This window comes from Mustela putorius, unplaced genomic scaffold (genome assembly GCF_011764305.1).
Source record: "Mustela putorius furo isolate JIRA1106 unplaced genomic scaffold, ASM1176430v1.1 tig00000129_pilon_pilon_pilon, whole genome shotgun sequence".
Taxonomy (NCBI): domain Eukaryota; kingdom Metazoa; phylum Chordata; class Mammalia; order Carnivora; family Mustelidae; genus Mustela; species Mustela putorius.
In genome coordinates this window covers 25,067,404-25,086,266 of record NW_025421290.1, presented here as the reverse complement: position 1 = coordinate 25,086,266, position 18,863 = coordinate 25,067,404, and the positions used below count along the sequence as shown (strand labels likewise).

Genomic DNA, 18,863 nt, shown 5'->3' with positions numbered 1-18,863 from the left:
CACTTCTTCAGGTATCCACAGTTGGCTTAGACATTCCATCCAGCTCTGGCATTTCTCTCAGCATCCGTGAGGGAGAGCTGTCCTGCCCCCCACCTGTCATACCATTTCATGTATCATGTAGACACCACATTTGCTAGTGGAGGTCAACAGCGTCAAGTCTTTCTATAATAGTATTTTATTTTATTTAGATTTTATTTATTGGAGAGACAGATCACAAGTAGGCAGAGAGGCAGGCAGAGAGAAGGAAGGGAAGCAGACTTCCTGCTGAGCAGAGAGCGGGAGGTGGAGCTCAATCCCAGGACCCTGGTATCATGACCTGAGCTGAAGGCAGAGGCTTAACCCACTGAGTCACCCAGGCGCCCCTATAACAGTATTTTAATGATGATGAAAAAGAAGAGTAACTTCCCGTATTTTGTACCTGTTGGATACAAATGAATTAGTGAAATGTTTTAATTTAAATTTTAATTAATCTAATTTAATAATTTAAATTTAAAAATTATTAAATTTTTTAAAATATTAAATCTTAATTTAATAAAATTTTAATTTAATAATTTTGTGAATTAGTGAAATATTTTTTGCATTTCACAACTAATTAGATTAATTAGGAGTAGGGAAAACAACAAACAAACAAAAAACAAAAATGAACTCATCTCTCCAGTTCAGCAACATGCAGCGTTTCGAGTACCTGTTATAGAAGTTTCCAGAGGCTAAAGGGATGCTTGCCGTCTTTCTAATGTCCTGGTGGATGTAGTAAGTGATGAACTTTACCAACTAGGTGCAAGATTAGTTATTTTGAGACATTTGGCGTCATCACAAGTTACAAATCATCAAAGGAAAAAAGAAAACATCTAGTTAACTCCTTAGACAAGGAAATACTCTCAGATGATCACGTTTATTCCAGAGACCAAATAATAGCTTAAATGTTGGTCCAAAAGTAATTGTCAACTTTGCAGTTCCAAATCCCATTCCAGTTCTTGGAACAGTAAGTGAAGTTCTCAGTGATGATTTTTGCATATTTTAAATGCTTTATATTTTCACAATTGTCTTAGCTCTTTTTCAGTCTAGGTCCTCGTCTCTAATTGTTTGCAATAGACGAATAACTTCTACTTAATTTTTTTTTCCAAGTGAGATATTCACAAGATTCACATTTTGCTGGTAAGCTATATCGGCACCCCACCCACAGGAGCCCTGGAAGCGCGACTCCGGTAAAGAGGGATTTGGTTCCCGTCGGCATCCGTAGCGTTCCTCGGCAACTTCCGCTTCTGGCGGCCGCCTTGGTGGATGCACTTCCGGCAGCGGTGGTTCGAGCGGCCGAAGCAAGATGGTGAGTGACTAAGGGTTTCAGCTGGTGGTCGCGGCGCGACTGGGTCTGAGCGGCCCGAGACGTGGGGACGAGGCGGATGCCCGAGGCACTCGGTCCGCCCGCTCTCCTGCCCACCGGTCCGGTCTTCTCGGGGAACGAAGGCTCCTGGAGACAGTGCTTGGGTCCGCCACGGCCCGGGGCGGACGAGAGGGCTTGGCGCGAAGGGTCCCCCGGCCTGACCGGTGGGACGGCAGAGCGGGTCAGGGCGCCCGGCTTTGCACCTCCGCCGACCTGACCCTGCTGACCGGCGCGGGGGAGTTTCTCCCGAAGCACCTGGGGCGAGTGCTTTGGGAGCCGCTCAGGTGAAGGGCTGCGCGACTGGAGGAGAGGGAGGGATTCGTTCCAGCTGCGGAGGGGAGAGCGCAGCCATGGAGGAGCGCTCGGAGTGGGGGCATTTGGAGGAAGCGTTGAAGACGGACGCTTCTATGACAGGTGGAGCTCGGAGGGCACGCTCCTGTGGTGTGTTAAGAATAAGAAAAACAGCATTTATTCGTTAGTCCACCAAACTGGTATTCATGGAGCACCCGCAAATTGGGGGAGGGGGGCGCCAGGCTCTGCTCTAGGCACTGAGCGCTCAAGAGGTCAAGAGGTGAGTGTGACTGGTGAAGTCTCTGTCTAAATGGAACTTACATTCTAGACAAGGCCGGGGGGGAAAAAAAAAAAAAAACAACCCGAAAAAGAGACATGTAATATGATGTGAAGCGGGATAGAGATGAGTGGGATGGCCATTGATGGGAGCGGTGGCTGTCAGCAAAAGTTCCTCAGAAGAGGTGACATTTGAGCAGCAGAGGCCTAAGCAGAATGAGAGAGCAGCCCATGCAGACGTCTGAGGGAAACGTGGTCCGGGCGGAAGGAATAGTAAGCGCAAAGGGCCGGAGGTGGGAATGTGTTGAGCCTGTATCCCGAACATCAGAAACGCCTGAGCACAGTGGGATAGGTCTCATAAGGACTTTGGGCTGCTGTTCTAAGCATGTGCCAGGTACTTTTCCAGCATTATTATTATTTTTTAAAAGATTTTCTTTATTTATTTGACAGAGAGATCACAAGTAGGCAGAGGCAGGTAGAGATGAGGGGGAGGCAGGCTTCCTGCCGAGCAGAGAGCCCGATGCGGGGCTTGATCCCAGGACCCTGGGATCATGACCCAAGCCGAAGGCAGAGGCTTGAACCCACTGAGCTACCCAGGCCCCCCGCCTCAGCATTTATTATTGAAGTATAGCTGACAGGCAGCGTTACGTTAGTTGCAGGTGGACAACACAGTAACTGGACAAGTCTGTAGTATGCCGTGCTCCCAAGGGTAGCTACCATCTGACACTCTTCAGTGCTATCACAGTATTATTGACGAGATTCCCTGTATGTGCTGTACCTTGGTACCTTTTATCCCGTGACTTACACATTTTACACCTGGAAGCCTGCGCCTTCCACTCCCCTTCACCTGTTTTGCCCATCTCCCACCCCCTTTTGTCTGGTGGCCACCAGTTTTCTGCGTTCATGGGTCTGTTTCTGCTTTTTTTTTATGTTTTTGATTCCACGTATAAGTGAAATCATATGGTATTTGTCTTTCTCTAATTTTAATTAGCTTAATACCCTCTGTGTCCATTAGTGTCACAGATGGTGATCTCTGTTTTTTCTTTTTTTTAAGATTTTTATTTATTTGACAGAGAGAGGGAGATCACAAGTAGGCAGAGAGGCAGGCAGAGGGAGAGGGAGAAACAGGCTCCCCACTGAGCAGAGAGCCCGATGCGGAGCTCCATCCCAGAACTGTGAGATCATGACCTGAGCCAAAGGCGAAGCCTTAATCCACTGAGCCATCCAGGTGCCCCGAGGTCTATTTTTTTTTTTTTTTTAATGGCTGAGTAATACCCCTGTGTTGGTGTGCTGGTGTGCATTTACACACATCTTTATCCTTTCATTGTATCAGTGGACACTTAGGTTGCTTCCATATCTTGGCTACTATAAATAGTGCTGCAATAAACGCAAGGGTATTTTCCAGCATTTTCTTATTCTCACAGCAGTCCCTGTAGTAATTATTATCTTCACTTTACCAAAGAGGAAACTGAGACACAGTAAGTGGCTTTGCTATAACACAAACCCTGTTAGTGTTTTCTAGAGGACATGTAGTAGAGAAACACACAGTTATTGGGGTCCGTACACCTGAGTGTTTCTCAGCCACATCTCTGACAAGCTCTGTGGTAATAGGCAAGTCACTTAACATCTCTGGGCCTTGGTTTCCTTATCCATAAACTAGAGGTAATGATAGTACCAACATCATGGTGTCTCTAAGAATTAAATGAGATGATATTCTGAGAATGTACACTGTTTACCGTATATAAGGCCTTAATAATGGGTATATTTCTTACTGTTATTGGAGACTGAGAAATATAATGTAAAATGCCCCACACCTGAATAAGTTTGGGACCCTTTCAGGAAAATGTCCTCCTGTGGGGCCAGACTTACAGGGTCACCAGTGAGGTAGATGAACGTGGGAAAGGTCAGTCGAAGCCAGTTTGACAAGGACCAGGTATGCCACTGTAAAAAGGTTGGTTGTTACACCATAAGTGCTAGGGAACAGTTGAAGGTTTTTGAGCAGAATGAAAGGAACAGCTCTTTGTTTTAGATGGTAACAGCTGGATTGGTGAGGAGAGAAATTGTTGTGGATCTCAGTTGGGAGGCTGGCTAGAGTACAGGATAGAAACAGAGATGGGGAGGTGCCTGGGTGGCTCAGTGGGTTAAAGCTTCTGCCTTCAGCTTGGGTCATGATCCCAGAGTTCTGGGATCGAGCCCCGCATCGGGCTCTCTGCTCAGCAGGGAGCCTGCTTCCTCCTCTTTCTCTCTCTGCCTGCCTCTCTGCCTACTTGTGATCTCTGTCTCTCAAATAAATAAAATCTTAAAAAAAAAAAAAAAAACAGATGGGATCAACGAGAGGGTGATGAACTAAACCAGATGGGTTTCAGAACCCAGATTTTGTAACCAGATTGATAATTGAAATCCTGACCCTAACATTTCTTTTTCACCAATAATATCGTATTGCTAGTAGTTACTTTCAGTCATGCAAATGGGGAGTGGTTTATGAGCATTACCTCATTTTCAGTAACAGGAGCTAGTATGATCCCCACTTTCAGTTTAAGGGCACCAAGGCTCAGGGAGGTGACCTGACTTACTTGAGGTCACATAGCCTATTAGTGCTGGAGTCGGAATTGAAACCTGGATGCGTCTAACTCCATAGCCCATGTTCTTAGGTGTGTTACAGTTCCTCATCTAGAAAATGGGAATGATGAACCTACCTTGGACAGTGGTTTGAAATTAATGAGATAGTGAAGGAAAATGTCTAGTATAGACTTAATCACATAGTAAGAAACCCACAAACATTAGCTGCCCTGGCCAACAGCAGATTTCTTTAGGAGGTAGAAGTAAGTGTTAAAGGCCTACTATTTGGAGCACCTATTGCAGTATAACTAATTCTTTTAACCAAAATTTCTTAGAGCCCTTAAATAACTTCAGAATAAAGCACAAAATTTTAAGAGTCCTGCATGCAGGGAAATACATTTGACCCTAACTCTTTGGTAACCATGATGTATTTAGAGGTGCTTATGTGGAAGTAGTTTGAGGGGAGGGGGTCCTTCTATTCAAGTAAGTTCATTATTACTTAAAATGCCATTATTTTTGAGATACTGTTCTGTGTTAAGCATTGCCCTGTAACTGAGTGGTCTGTTTTAAAGTCCAGAATCCCATTAACTTATTCATACACTGAATTCTTTTTTTTTTTTTTTTAAGATTTTATTTATTAATTTGACAGGCAGAGATCACAAGTAGGCGGAGAGGCAGGCAGAGAGAGAGAGAGGAGAAAGCAGGTTCCTTGCTGAGCGGAGAGCCTGATGTGGGGTTGGATCCCAGGACCCTGGGATCATGACCTGAGCCTAAGGCAGAGGCTTTAACCCACTGAGCCACCCAGGTGCCTCCAATACACTGAATTCTTGATACCTTAAAGTGATTCAGCTTTTCAGGTTGGCAAGAAAGACCTGCCCAAGAGCCCCAGGCTTTAGAGATGGGAGGTATATAAGTTGCTACTGAAAGGAAAATCTCCTGGGTCTCAGTGTAATCTCAATAAGGAGTAAGTGATTGATAAATGACTGTTGACTAGGTAAAATGATTTAACTCTGATGGCCTAATTTCATGAAATATACTCAGTCAAGTAGTTTTATAATAAAGAATGTTAAGCTCTCTATTTTTCCCTCAAAAAGGGGCGGTCTTAGAATCCCAGCCTCATCGTGATACAGAAGTTACATGAGTTTCTTAATAGAATTGTCCTTGATGTAAGATGCAGTCAGTTGCAAGGTGCAACTAACAGCTTTTCAGGAAAAAAAAAAAAGAAATTCTACCATGCTAAATGTATGTGTTGACTACAGGGTGTACACCTTAAGTTCAGAAATGTTAAAATGGGGCGCCTGGGTGGCTCAGTGGGTTAAGCCGCTGCCTTCGGCTCAGGTCATGATCTCAGGGTCCTGGGATCGAGTCCCGCATCGGGCTCTCTGCTCAGCAGGGAGCCTGCTTCTCTCTCTCTCTCTGCCTGCCTCTGCCTCTCCATCTACTTGTGATTTCTCTCTGTCAAATAAATAAATAAAATCTTTAAAAAAAAAAAAAAAAAAGAAATGTTAAAATGAGGGGCAAGTCTTGGTGTCTTAGAATCACAGGAAAATAAAAAGGATGTTCTTTTAAAGTGGTCATGTTCTGAATATATACTTCTGATTTCTTTTTTCAGGGTCAGAGTCAGAGTGGAGGTCATGGCCCTGGAGGTGGCAAGAAGGATGACAAGGTAAATAAGCCAGATAGGTCTGTGATACAGGTAGATCATGGAACGTACCCTTGATCTCAGCTGAGGAGTTCTTTGGGGATTCATGACTTTGAAAATGCAAAATAAGTGATCCTGTAGTTATTACCCACCTGGCCTACAGATTCAGTGCCCACTTCCATGTTTTAGAGAAGATTATTGACCTGTCAAGTAAGTAGTTATGCATTAATGGTTTTTAAGTGTATACTATAACATTATAGAGTTTAAATTGCCTGTATTTAGTGTTTAATATCTTCAGATGTGAAGAATTGTCTCAAATTACTTCAGCCCAAACTTCTGGCATATAATTCTGAATTCTGACCTTTAGTCCTTACTGAATAACCCATCACTGTGTATTATAAAAAGAAAGATCAGTTAAGTTCGCCAATTAAAATTGCACGAATGTAATACCTAGTTTGTTTTTTAAAGATTTTAGTTACTTGAGGGAGAGAGCGGGGGGGTGGGGGGGGCAGAGGGAGAGAGAGAGAGAGAAACACTCCCCTATGTGGGGCTCTGTCTCATGATCCTGAGCCAAAACCAAGAGTCAGATGCTTAACTCACTGAGCCACCCAACTAGCTTTATTTTTAAAAGGACAGTTTTTAATAGCATTCTAAAAGAGAAGGAAAATTACAGCCACTAGAGATAGATGATGGTACAAAAGAAAGAAGTTTGTGTTTTGATATTTGTGTGATTTTTGTTTTTCCTGTTCTAAAAATTCAAGGACAAGAAAAAGAAATATGAACCTCCTGTACCAACTCGGGTGGGGAAAAAGAAGAAGAAAACAAAGGGACCAGATGCTGCCAGCAAGCTGCCACTGGGTAATGACATAGTCCTCCATGCTATCTCGTGATTCCGTTGGGAACCGTCTGTGTGTATGTAGTTTAGGGGTTTGAATATGGAGGCAGGAAATGGAGCTGAAGCTCTAGTTCTTATGTGTGGCAGAGTTGTGTACAAACCGTATACAGCTTAAGAAATTCCACTAATTTCCTTTAATGTATCTCCTCTAATGTATGAAAAGTGTAGTTTTGGGTTAGAAAACTCAGGTTGAGCTTGAATAACTTAGAAACATGTTTTGTTCTTGAATAAATGGACTGCCAACATGTTGGAATTCACATCTTGTGATGCATGAACAAACTGTTTCAGTGACGGTACTGAACATAGACTAAGCTTCAGACCAGGTGACCTAATGCAGGCCACCTCTCCATTCTCAGCCCCTACCGTTCTCCTTGCTTGTTCACATAGTCCTGCCTTGTGTTCTTCGACTCATACGCACATTAGGACTTTTTTTTTTTTTTTGAGAGAGAGTGCGTGCACATGCACAGGTGGGGATGTGGAAGCAGGGTGGGGCGGAGCATTGGGACAGAAAGAGAATCAGACAGGCTCCATGCCCATTGCAGAGCCCAATCTGGGGCTTGGTCTCATGACCCTGAGATGACCTGAGCAAAATCAAGAGTTGGATGCTTAAGCAGTTGAGCCACTCCAGGTAACCCACACATTAGGACTTTTGTCTTTTGCTTAAAAATATTCTTCCCTTGGGGCACCTGGGTGGTTCATTCAGTTAAGCATCCAACTCTTGATTTCAGGTCAGGCCATGATCTCAGGGTCATGGGACCAAGCCCCATGTTGGGCTCTGCGCTCAGCGGGGCGTCTTTTTCCCCCCTTTCCCTCTGCCCTTCTCCTCCCTCTTCCCCCTCCCCTATGCTCTCTCTCTCTAAAAATAAATAAATCTTTAAAAAAATGTTCTTCCCCCAGTCTTTCCCAAGGGTGGCTCCTTCTTATACTGCGGTTCACATACCTCCCCTACCCCCATCTAAACAAGTCTCTTCCTATTTAGATGAAATAATTTTTAAAATATTGCTTGGTTAAGAATTAAGGGAGCCAGACAGTGAAAAACATGCCATTAGTCTACCATAATGAATCAATATGGTATTGGTAAAGAATAGATCATCAGGGACGCCTGGGTGGCTCAGTTGGTTAAGCGGCTGCCTTTGGCTCAGGTCATGATCCTAGCGTCCTGGGATCGAGTCCCACATCGGGCTCCTTGCTCGGCAGGGAGCCTGCTTCTCCCTCTGCCTCTGCCTGCCACTCTGTCTGTCTGTGCTAGCATGCTCAATTTCTCTCTCTCTCTCTCTGACAAATAAATAAATAAAATATTAAAAAAAAAAAACTCTTTGGGGCGCCTGGGTGGCTCAGTGGGTTAAGCCGCTGCCTTCGGCTCAGGTCATGATCTCGGGGTCCTGGGATCGAGTCCCGCGTCGGGCTCTCTGCTCAGTGGGGAGCCTGCTTCCCTCTCTCTCTCTCTCTCTGCCTGCCTCTCCATCTACTTGTGATTTCTGTCAAATAAATAAATAAAATCTTTAAAAAAAAAAAAAAAAAAAAAACTCTTTAAAAAAAAAAAAAAAAAGAATAGATCATCAGATGGCCAGAAGAGCATAGGAGTCCAAAAACAGTCAAGTTACATGGATAATGACTATATGGTAAAGGTGACTGAGTTCTGTGGGGGGAGAGTGAGTTGTTTAACAGAATGGCTGGCATCTTTATTTGCTATTGAGAGAAAATGAAATTAGACTCCTTGCTTTTTGCCAGATGGATTATAGATACGAAAATAAGTACATAAATGAAAAATCAGGAATATATTTAACCTTAGGGAAGGAGATACATCTTGAAGATACCCAGAAACCACAAAAGAAAAAGTTGATATTTTTGTCTATATATGCTAAAATCTTATGTAGCATGAGACTTTAAGCCAAAAGAAACAACACAAAAGAATATGGAAAGAATGCTTGCCACATGTTAATATCACTAATATTTCACAGTTCTTCTTGGGGGTGGGTGTTCCTCAGCTCGCCTGCAGCAATGTATTCTGACTGGACAGCACTTGTACCTATTTTTATAAACACAGATGGGAAATAAAAAACCAAAGTAAATGATCTCTGAGGTTGTTGAGTTCTTTCTTTTTGAGTTCATGTAGCAGATGTCATTCAGACGTCATCCCTGTTTTTATCTGCTTGCTTACAACTGCCAGAGTCCCTTTTCTTTTAGCATCTAGGGTCACCAGGACTTGAATTTTTCAGCCTGTTCAACAAAAATAAGCTTATTTTAAGTCTTAACATTTTTTCCTTAAGAATGAACTTAATTAATTGCTAACTTCAAGCTTCAAATAGAATAAAACTTTTCTTTGTAATTACAGTGACACCCCATACTCAGTGCCGGTTAAAATTATTGAAGTTAGAGAGAATTAAAGACTATCTTCTCATGGAGGAAGAATTCATTAGAAATCAGGAACAAATGAAGCCTTTAGAAGAAAAGCAAGAGGTAATTCAGAAATTACTGTAACTTTTGTTTTACAAATTGTTTCGGTACTAACTAGAATTCAGTGAGTAAATGAAATTCAAGTAGTTGACCCATTTAGACTGGCTGCCTTTTAAAAGCATTACCTGCTTTGTAAATGTAGTAAAATTTAGTAAATCTAGTAAAACTATCAGCCTTGTCTGCTTTTTAGGTCTAATCTGCTTTTCCTTGATGGCATACTCTTAAACAGGAGGAAAGGTCTAAGGTGGATGACCTGAGAGGGACCCCAATGTCAGTAGGAACCTTGGAGGAGATCATTGATGACAATCACGCCATCGTGTCTACATCTGTGGGCTCCGAACACTACGTCAGCATTCTTTCCTTTGTAGACAAGGATCTGCTGGAACCCGGCTGCTCCGTCCTGCTCAACCACAAGGCAAGTTGATGGTCTCTAAGCCCCTAGGAGTGCTTTCTCCTTCCTCTCAGATCTGTCCATTGGCGCTGCTCGGTGGTCGGCGTTGCTTTGCTGTGAGTGGATTATGTGAACCTCATGTTTCTGCATTAACTTAATGTTCTCTTTCAGGTGCATGCCGTCATAGGGGTGCTTATGGACGACACAGATCCCTTGGTCACAGTGATGAAGGTAGAAAAGGCGCCCCAGGAAACCTATGCTGATATTGGGGGGTTGGACAACCAAATCCAGGAAATTAAGGTAAATCTAAGAATCAGATTTGGGTTTCTAGATTTTCAATTTTATATTTAACTATCTTATTTAGAGATAGAGTTATTGTGTATGTTTTGTGTTTTCCTTAGTGATCAAACCAGTGTGACTCAAAGCTTGCCAGTTGTGGAGTATTTTATTTGTTAATCCTGAGTTACGTAATAGGAACAACAAGTTGTATGATTGTTCCTGCAGCAGCTGCAGCTTCATCCTTCTTACATGCAATGTGCCATGGTTATCTGGGTGGATATCTAATGTTTCCGTTTGTGTTGACTTCAGCTGTGGCTGTCTGGAAACCTCCAGTGATGTGTGGGGTAGTGTGAGTGGGGTGAAGGGAAGTGGTCGTTCAGGTTGGCTGGGAGCCACCCATCTCATCTGTAGGGGGGTCATGTAGAGCTGTCACCAGTCACAACTGGTGACCTCGGAGATGTCTGGGAAGTAGCCATTATGTCCATTGGTATAACAGGAATCAGAAAATCTTGCTAGAAAATCAAAATCTTGTCTGTGGTTTAACTGAAAACAGTGTATTTTCACTTTAAGTTCCTTTTGCTCTGGAAGAGCTTGAATTTTGCTCCAGGTTGACTTCTGTGAGAAAGTGAGAGGGAAACTGGACGCAGTAGGAAGGGGAACTCAGTGAGGACAGGTGTCGTCTTCCATCTGTCTCTGCTGCTAGACAAAAGTCAGGCACACGGTCTCTAACAAGACTAAGTGACATTTTAGCTTCTTGTTGAAAGTGGGATATATTCAGAATGCCAATTCGTGGATCTGATAATTTCAGTGAGAAAGCATTTCATTTTTACCAAGTATTCATTTGTTTTCTATAGGAATCTGTGGAGCTTCCTCTCACTCATCCTGAGTATTATGAAGAGATGGGTATAAAGCCCCCGAAGGGGGTCATTCTCTATGGTCCACCTGGCACAGGTATGTATGCTCCGGGTTTGACACTTTCAGGGCACTGAGCTAATCTCTTGAGCTGTAGCATTAGTTTGTTATAATCATTTAATTCTTGAGTAAGGATGCCACAACTCCTTAGTTTGAAACAAGGTTTTCTAAACATTTTGTGCATTTTCTGAGTAAATATGGAAATATACATATTACATAAAAGTATTTTTATCTGTATAGGTGATGCTAAAAAACTGAATTACTTTAGTTTTAAAATTGTAGACTTAACAGATTTAATGTATTAAAAACAACAGTAGGAATTGCAACAAAAATAAGCACGGTAGGGAAACCCTCCCCCTCCAAAAATGCCTGCTCAGTGTGAATGCATTTACAGTTTCATAGAACTCCTCTCTGCACTCAAATATATTAGATTTATGTGCTATAAAACATAAAACTTTAAAGTATTCATAAGAGTAATGTGAATCTATTAAAGTTTATAAGGAGCGCCTGGGTGGCTCAGTGGGTTAAAGCCTCTGTCTTCGGCTCAGGTCATGATCTCAGGGTCCTGGGATCGAGCCCTACATCAGGCTCTCTGCTCAGCGGGGAGCCTGCTTCCCCCTCTCTCTCTGCCTGCCTCTCTGCCTACTTGTGATCTCTGTCAAATAAATAAAATCTTTTTAAAAAAAAGAGTTTATAAAACAAAATAAACTGGGATGCTTAAGCTTGGCTGTACGTTGGAATCACCCTGGAGCTTTAAAAAATAGTGATGGTCCCATCCCTGAAAATTCTGACCTGTTCATCTGGAGTGTGGCCAGGTCCATATATCAGAGCCATGGTGGGAAACCACAGATTTAAAAGCTGTTCTGTGCAGTTCAGATTGGGTTCACTGTCTGGTCCACTGTACTGAGTGAATAGAATATTGGATGAATAGATGCGTATACAGATATGTATTTGGTTCATTATGCAACTAGCTGGCCTGAGTAAGTTTTACAGTCCGGGAATTAGCAGTTCAGTGCCGTGGAAGTTGCAGAGGAAGCACAGTTCTTTGAAGGGGTCACTGGGGGCTGCCCACAGTGGAGGCACCAGGAGACAACTGAGCTCAGAGGGGCGGAGCTGTTGCAGCTCATCATCTTACAGTGCAGGAAACTCAGAGAGGCCGGTGACTAGCCTGGTGACTAGCCTGGGGCCGTGGGAGCCCTGGGAGTTGAGCAAGTAGCGGGGCTGGAGCTGGAAGGCAGGCCGCCTGACCTGCAGCTGTGGGCCACCTTCAGTGCACTTGCACTGCCAGGGGCCGACGTGAGGGGCTGGGCTGGAGCACAGGGTGGCAGGCCGTCAGGAGGGGAAGAGCCTGGCTTGGTTATCCCGCTGGCCACCGAAGGGACCCAGCAGCTGGCTACCGAAGGGACCCAGCAGCTGGCTGAGGCTGTCTCTGGAGGGTCAGAGGCCATCTGCTTAGGCGGTCCTTTTTGTCTTCCATCCACCATCCTTCACTGGTACTCAGGGAGAAGTCCATGCTTCTAAGCCCTCACACCTGCCCCTCCGCCTGTCTGGCCAAAAAGATATCGTCACCACGTCTTATTCTCAAGCTTAGTGCCTTGTCCCCCTTCCCACTTGAACTAAGCCTGTGTCACTTGCCAGCAGCCTCCCCCTGCCCCTCTGCAGGCCTAAGCCTGGTCCTTCACTGGCTCAGCCTCTAGCTGCCAGTGTCCTGACACCACGGCTTGGCCCTGTGCCCATGTCCTCACCATCAAAGGGGCCAAGTAGTCTTCCAGCCCTAAAGTTCACAGGGTGGCTGCCACAGCTGTTGTTTTTGACCTGAAATAGAAATATCAAGGAATGGGACACCTGGGTGGCTCAGTGGGTTAAGCCGCTGCCTTTGACTCAGGTCATGATCCCAGGGTCCTGGGATCAAGTCCCACGTTGGGCTCCTAGCTCAGCAGGGAGCCTGCTTCTCTCTCCCCCTCTGCCTGCTTGTGCGCTCACTCACTCTCCAACAAATAAATAAAATCTTAAAAAAAAAAAAAAAATCAAGGAATGGAGAATTGGAAATGTCTGAGATTGTCCCTGAGAGGAACGATCCTCACAAGGGCACACCAGAGACTGAGACGTCTCTAGAGCTTTCAGCAGTTCTCTGGTATGGGCTTCCCAGGAGCTGGTCCTATCTCAGCTGAGCACCGGGCAGGCCCACCCAACACAGCCCCAGGGATTGTAGGCCTGGTACTCCAGGTCAGGTTCCTTAGGTCAGACCTAGGGTTTGCAGGCCATTTCTCATCACGAATAGTTTCACAGGAGTTGAGTTTGGATCTCTAACCCTGGTTGCATGAGTTAGGTTAATAATCTATACACCTTTGAATATCCCAGGAAAATGTACTTTCTGACATTGTAATGAAGAATGAGGAAGATAGTTAAAAATAATCAAAACATTATTTAGGTTTTTCTCAATTTCCTCTTACCTGCCTCGGAGTGCAGAATGTTAAGACCCTGGAATGGGGGCATACCTTTTAGAGATCTGCCCATTTCTTTTTTTTTCTTTTAAAGATTTTATTTTATTTTTTTTTTTTTTTTTAAAGATTTTATTTATTTATTTTTTTTTTTTTTTTTTTTTTTTTTAAAGATTTTATTTATTTATTTGACAGAGAGAGATCACAAGTAGGCAGAGGGAGAGAGAGGGAAGCAGGCCCCCTGCTGAGCAGAGAGCCTGACACGGGACTCGATCCCAGGACTCCGGGATCATGACCTGAGCCCAAGGCAGAGGCTTAACCCACTGAGCCACCCAGGTGCCCCAGGATCTGCCCATTTCTGATGCCCATTTAATTGACAGAGTTTTTAAGTTAAAATAGCAATTAAGGATTTTTTTTCCTTTCTCTTTTTAAATCTAAAATAGGTAAAACCTTATTAGCCAAAGCAGTAGCAAACCAAACCTCAGCCACTTTCTTGAGAGTGGTTGGCTCGGAACTTATTCAGAAGTACCTAGGTGACGGGCCCAAACTCGTTCGGGAACTGTTTCGAGTTGCAGAAGAACACGCACCATCCATTGTGTTTATTGATGAAATTGATGCCATTGGAACAAAAAGGTACATTTCTCTTTCTGTGTTGAGCAGAGATAAAAGCCCCAGAGCTCTTCTCTGAGAACGATCATTGAGAACCCCCTGGATGGCCTGCCCGTGGGTTTGCCATAGTTCCTACCGTCCCATGGTACTCTGGATGCTTTAGGCTCTGCTCTCCCAGGTGCCAGGTAACAGTCATGCAGTTGTGACTGCCTGGAGATTAGTCCAGAGCAGTGTCCCGAGCATCTGCTCGGAGCCAGGCATCATCTGGACTTCAGGCACACGGAGGCTGAATTAATGATAAAATCTCAGGCATAAAACTTCTACAATTTAAACAACATGATGGGAGGGCGTGATTTTGTCGCTAGAATTGAGGACGTCTGAGTTATCCTTCAGCAGATCAGTTAGGTTTTCATGCCTTCTCTTCTTTTTCAAAGGTATGACTCAAATTCTGGTGGTGAGAGAGAAATTCAACGAACAATGCTGGAGCTGCTGAACCAGTTGGATGGATTTGATTCGAGGGGTGACGTGAAAGTTATCATGGCCACAAACCGAATAGAGACTTTGGATCCAGCTCTTATCAGACCAGGTCAGTTTGCTTGTTCTACTAGGGATAGCTGTTGTGTCTATGGATGACCGTTTAAGTGCATGAGCAGGGGATTTAAGAACAATGTGTTATCAGGGCGCCTGGGTGGCTCAGTGGTTTGAGCCTCTGCCTTCAGCTCAGGTCATGGTCTCAGGGTCCTGGGATGAGGCCCTGTGTCAGGCTCTCTGCTCAGCGGGGAGCCTGCTTCTCCCCCTGCCCCCGCCTGCCTCTCTGTCTACTTGTGATCTGTCAAATAAATAAAACCTTTAAAAAAAAAAAGATAAGTATCAAGGCAAACGCGTGAAATGCAGAGTAACTTACTAAAGACCTCATCCCCTGAGGTTGTGGTTAAGGAAGGACGTGATGCAGTGGGTGTAGCCCTTCTAATCTTAAATTGTGATCTTTTCTTTCCCATAATGGATATTTTCTCTGAAAATAATTCATATGTTAACTCAGGTTCATTTTTTTACATTCAGGTCCCACCAGGATGCAGCAGTGGCTAATTTGTTTATGCTTTTTAACACAATCTGTCCTTTTTCACTACGTAGGTCATTCAGGAGCCCTTTCTTTATTTCTAAGGGTACCCCAGCAGAGCGGATCTCTTTCAGATTGGATGAATTCAAATGCCAACATTTACGACTACAAGAGGGATGTTCACCTTTCGGGATTTGGACCCCCCCCACACACACACACAGGGTGCTGTCTGACTGAAACAGCGTGAGTGAGGACACGGCTCAGACTCTTCCTGAGCTGGAGCCACACCTGGGGGCTGTGCAGCGATGTGACTGGAAACCTTTTCTACCCACAGGTCGCATCGACAGGAAGATTGAGTTCCCCCTGCCCGATGAGAAGACTAAGAAGCGCATCTTTCAAATCCACACAAGCAGGATGACGCTGGCCGATGATGTGACCCTGGACGACTTGATCATGGCTAAAGATGACCTCTCGGGTGCTGATATCAAGGTGAGAACCTGGGCTGGGTCGTACCTCTCAGTTTCATGGGGCAGGGGTGGGAGGAGGCTGGCAGCACCAGATCTGGGTCCAGCCTGCTCTTTAGCTGAGGATCTGGGTTTTTGTCAGGTCTAAGTACCATGGTCAGGGCAGGACGGCACATGTGGGGCCTTTTCACACTGCTGCCTGCACTGAGCTGTGTATCCTTGGTCTCTCAAGAACTAGGTTCGTGTCTGTGTTGGTGAATAAAAAGCTCTTTTTAAAATGGAAATTATATTAAAATTTTGTACCAACTTTGTATTTTGAAAAATTTGAAGTCTTCAGAAAAGTTGCAACATTAGTAAGTACTAGTATACCCATCACCTTGATTTATCCAATGTTACCGTTTTAGTGCTATACTTTATCTTTTGTTCACAAATACACTTTCTTTTCTGCTGAACCATCTGAAATATCCTGAGGGCCATAACCAGATAAAAACTTCAATGCCAGGATTGTGTTTCTGTCACATCACGTTGAATGGGTTTTTTGTTTTGCTTTTGGCAAGTGATGACTAAGGAAATAAATCACAGTAAATGCTGTCCTGAGACAGCGAGCCAGAATACATGATACGTGTTCTCTTTGGACTGTGGGTAAATGAACTGGATGGATTCTCTGTTGCTGCTAGTGTCCTGGTGTAGTTGCATCTGGTGCCCAGGAAGGAACGTGGCTCCTGTAACAAGTGGAGCAGAGAACTTCCCCATTGGGCCATCCTGCTGGTTAGAACCTGAGCCAGGCCTCCTCCTCCTCAAAGCCACCTCAGACCCTGAGAAAGTAATTAGAATGTGTAAAACATTGAAAAGATCTACTCGTTTCCCAAACGATTTAAGCAGTTTCTTTAGTCTAAGCGTCTTACACCCGATTTCAAGCAGCTCCTGAATTGATAGAGCACAAGTAAAAAGTATTTCCCTTTCTGAACATACTGTTCGTTCTTACAGGCAATCTGTACAGAAGCTGGTCTGATGGCCTTGAGAGAACGCAGAATGAAAGTAACAAATGAAGACTTCAAGAAATCTAAAGAAAATGTTCTTTATAAAAAACAAGAAGGCACCCCTGAGGGACTATATCTCTAGCAGACCACAGCTGCCTTCAAGGAAGTAGTCGGGGTTGTTCTGACCCCTTGAAGGGATGAGGTTGGGGAAGTTGCCCAGAGGAACCCATGTTCCAGTTGATCTTTCTTACTAGCAGAACCTCCTTGTGTACTTTTTTGAGCGTGTAGGATGCCCCCCAGGCCGCCTTCACCTGTTGGTCCCATGCAGTGCTCTGTCTCCAATAAAGCGTGCTCCTTCTCACACTCGTTTCTGGAACCTCCACACCCGGCGCTCAGCAGCAATAAGCAGGGGGACCTGGGCAGTAGGGGGGCTTTCAGCACCTCTGGCCCTGCCTCACGTGCCCAGAGCCGGTGGCAGAGCTGGACAGCAGCTAGTGGGAGGACGTGACACAGAGCCAGCGGTCTCTGCAGTGGAAGAGTGTGGCTGTGGCTTTGGAAGGAAACATCTTTCCGTATTGGAAGGTCTGTGGAGCCTGCGGGTTTCTCAGCACTCAGGCAGGAAAGCAGCCGTAGTGTTCCTACTAGGAATCTCCACAGGCCCGGGCTGACGTCTGCCGCTCGCCACCCAGGTCATCCCTTGTTCTCAGGTTCCGAAACCTCATCTCTCTCCAGGATGCTCAAAACCATATCAAAGCTTCCTCTTCCCTGTCTGTCTTGCCCTTCTCTCCTTTCAGAGCAGGTCCGTGTCCAAGCACATGTGTCCAAGCCCGGCAAGGTAAGTGTCCACTTGGCTGGCTGGCCAGCCACCTTCCTCAGGGGCTCTGACTTGTCACCCTTCTTTTCCAGCTCTTTCTAGCCCAGATTTCTGTTCCACAACACTGTTTTTTCTGGATGGGATGACAATGAATGACAACTTCAGCAATTCTAGGCATCAGGGTTTTGGTTTTTTTAAGAGCAGAGGTCAGAGAAGATAAAGCAGTTTCCTCCCAGTTAAATATTAACAGTTAATAACTGTGGGCATGTGCTTTACAGAAGAAAGTGGTCTGAACGTAGAGATGTCCATTCCTAACCCCCAAACACCTACTGGCCTCTGTCTGCACCCGGATGACGGCTGCCACGGCCATCTCACGGGCAGGGGCAGGGGCTGGTCTGGTAGGAAGCCGCAGGCTCCATTCTGCACTCCGCTCACATGGCTGCCCGCGTGCTTCCTGCTGTAGGGGTTCCTTCCACACGTGGGTGCTCGTAAGTCTCCAGGGGTCCCATTCAAGTGCAGCCGGACCCAGAAGGGCTGAGGTGGGCCCGCAAGGCTGCATCTCTGCCAGGCGCCCAGGTGGTGCTGCGGGTCACAGCTGGGAGGCATCGAGAAGAGCTTAGGGACCCTGAGGAACTCAATGCACTTGATACAGGCCGGAACACCAAGTTTTAAATGACTCCACTGACTGGCCTGAAGAGAAGGGCAAAATCTGCTCTCCTGCTAACCAGCCTGGGGAAGAGGTTCCAGAGTCCCCAGACCTTTCCTGTCATGACTGCAAGACCCAGAAACCCTGGCAGGACCCCCAAGAATGCCAACCAAGGGGGCGTACACGCTCTGGGGGGGCTGGGCGGGGAGCAGAGAAGAGCACAAACTCACATACGCCAACCACGAGAGGTTTCCTTATCACTAGGTGTGATTCTTATCTACATATTCACACATGTAATGTGTGAACAACAGCTTCTGTGTCATTTGCACATCCAAAAAAATGTGCAAGAGATAAGAAACTGATGACCCAGGTACAAAGTACTAAGAAAGCTAGACTTCAAAAGCAGAGCTCCCGGAACACACGCACCCAGGCATCCCCAATCTCGTGCATCCCAGCTCCGGCAGGGCAGGCGACAAGGCCTGGAAGGCAGGGCCCATTCCCTCCTGGTCTCTAGTCCTCCAGCAGAAGCGCCAGCTCCTCCAGGGGCAGGCGCACCCGGAGCTCCTTCTCCGTCATCAGGTCCAGGACCTCCTGCATCTCTTCGGGGAAGTGCTCCACGGCATCCAGGTACAGCGCCTAGGGAAGGAGTCCCACGCTAGCCAGCCTGCCCTCCCCGTCGCCGTCTGGACTTGGCAGTGCCTGGGGACTGGGTTCCAGAAGGACATGGAACTCACAAAGTTGGGGCTGAAAGTAAGTGGACCCGAGCGAG

General features: G+C 45.4%; 2 protein-coding genes and 1 long non-coding RNA gene across 5 annotated transcripts in view; 1 reads left to right on the top strand and 2 right to left on the bottom strand.

The window, feature by feature from the left end:
* The first annotated feature begins 1,231 nt into the window (after nt 1–1,231).
* On the top strand, nt 1,232–16,995 carry PSMC1 (proteasome 26S subunit, ATPase 1). Its single transcript, XM_004739065.3, has 11 exons — nt 1,232–1,324; nt 6,120–6,173; nt 6,911–7,007; nt 9,380–9,504; nt 9,731–9,916; nt 10,064–10,192; nt 11,026–11,122; nt 13,968–14,157; nt 14,568–14,719; nt 15,525–15,679; nt 16,642–16,995. The coding sequence occupies exons 1-11, from the start codon at nt 1,322–1,324 to the stop codon at nt 16,774–16,776; spliced, it is 1,323 nt and encodes a 440-aa protein (XP_004739122.1). The 5' UTR covers nt 1,232–1,321; the 3' UTR covers nt 16,777–16,995.
* Nucleotides 12,016–13,043, bottom strand: LOC123389565. Of its 2 annotated transcripts, none has more exons than XR_006604187.1 (2): nt 12,829–13,043; nt 12,016–12,630 (listed from the first exon to the last, which is right to left on the bottom strand). It is a non-coding gene; the product is annotated as an uncharacterized LOC123389565 (long non-coding RNA). The 2 variants fall into 2 exon arrangements; XR_006604186.1 differs by having other exon boundaries at nt 12,016–12,626.
* The window catches only part of NRDE2 (NRDE-2, necessary for RNA interference, domain containing), a 48,091-nt gene continuing 45,944 nt past the window's right edge, over nt 16,717–18,863 (bottom strand). Inside the window, exons 14-15 of one of the 2 annotated variants that reach the window (XR_006604185.1) lie at nt 18,521–18,730; nt 16,717–17,581 (exon numbers count right to left, since the gene is read on the bottom strand). Coding sequence is in view for 1 of the 2 variants with exons in the window: in XM_004739066.3 (XP_004739123.1) it covers nt 18,605–18,730 (126 nt within the window). In the remaining variant the exon portion in view is untranslated. Of the gene's footprint in view, nt 18,731–18,863 lie in introns of both variants that reach the window. The other variant, XM_004739066.3, reaches the window with a different exon arrangement.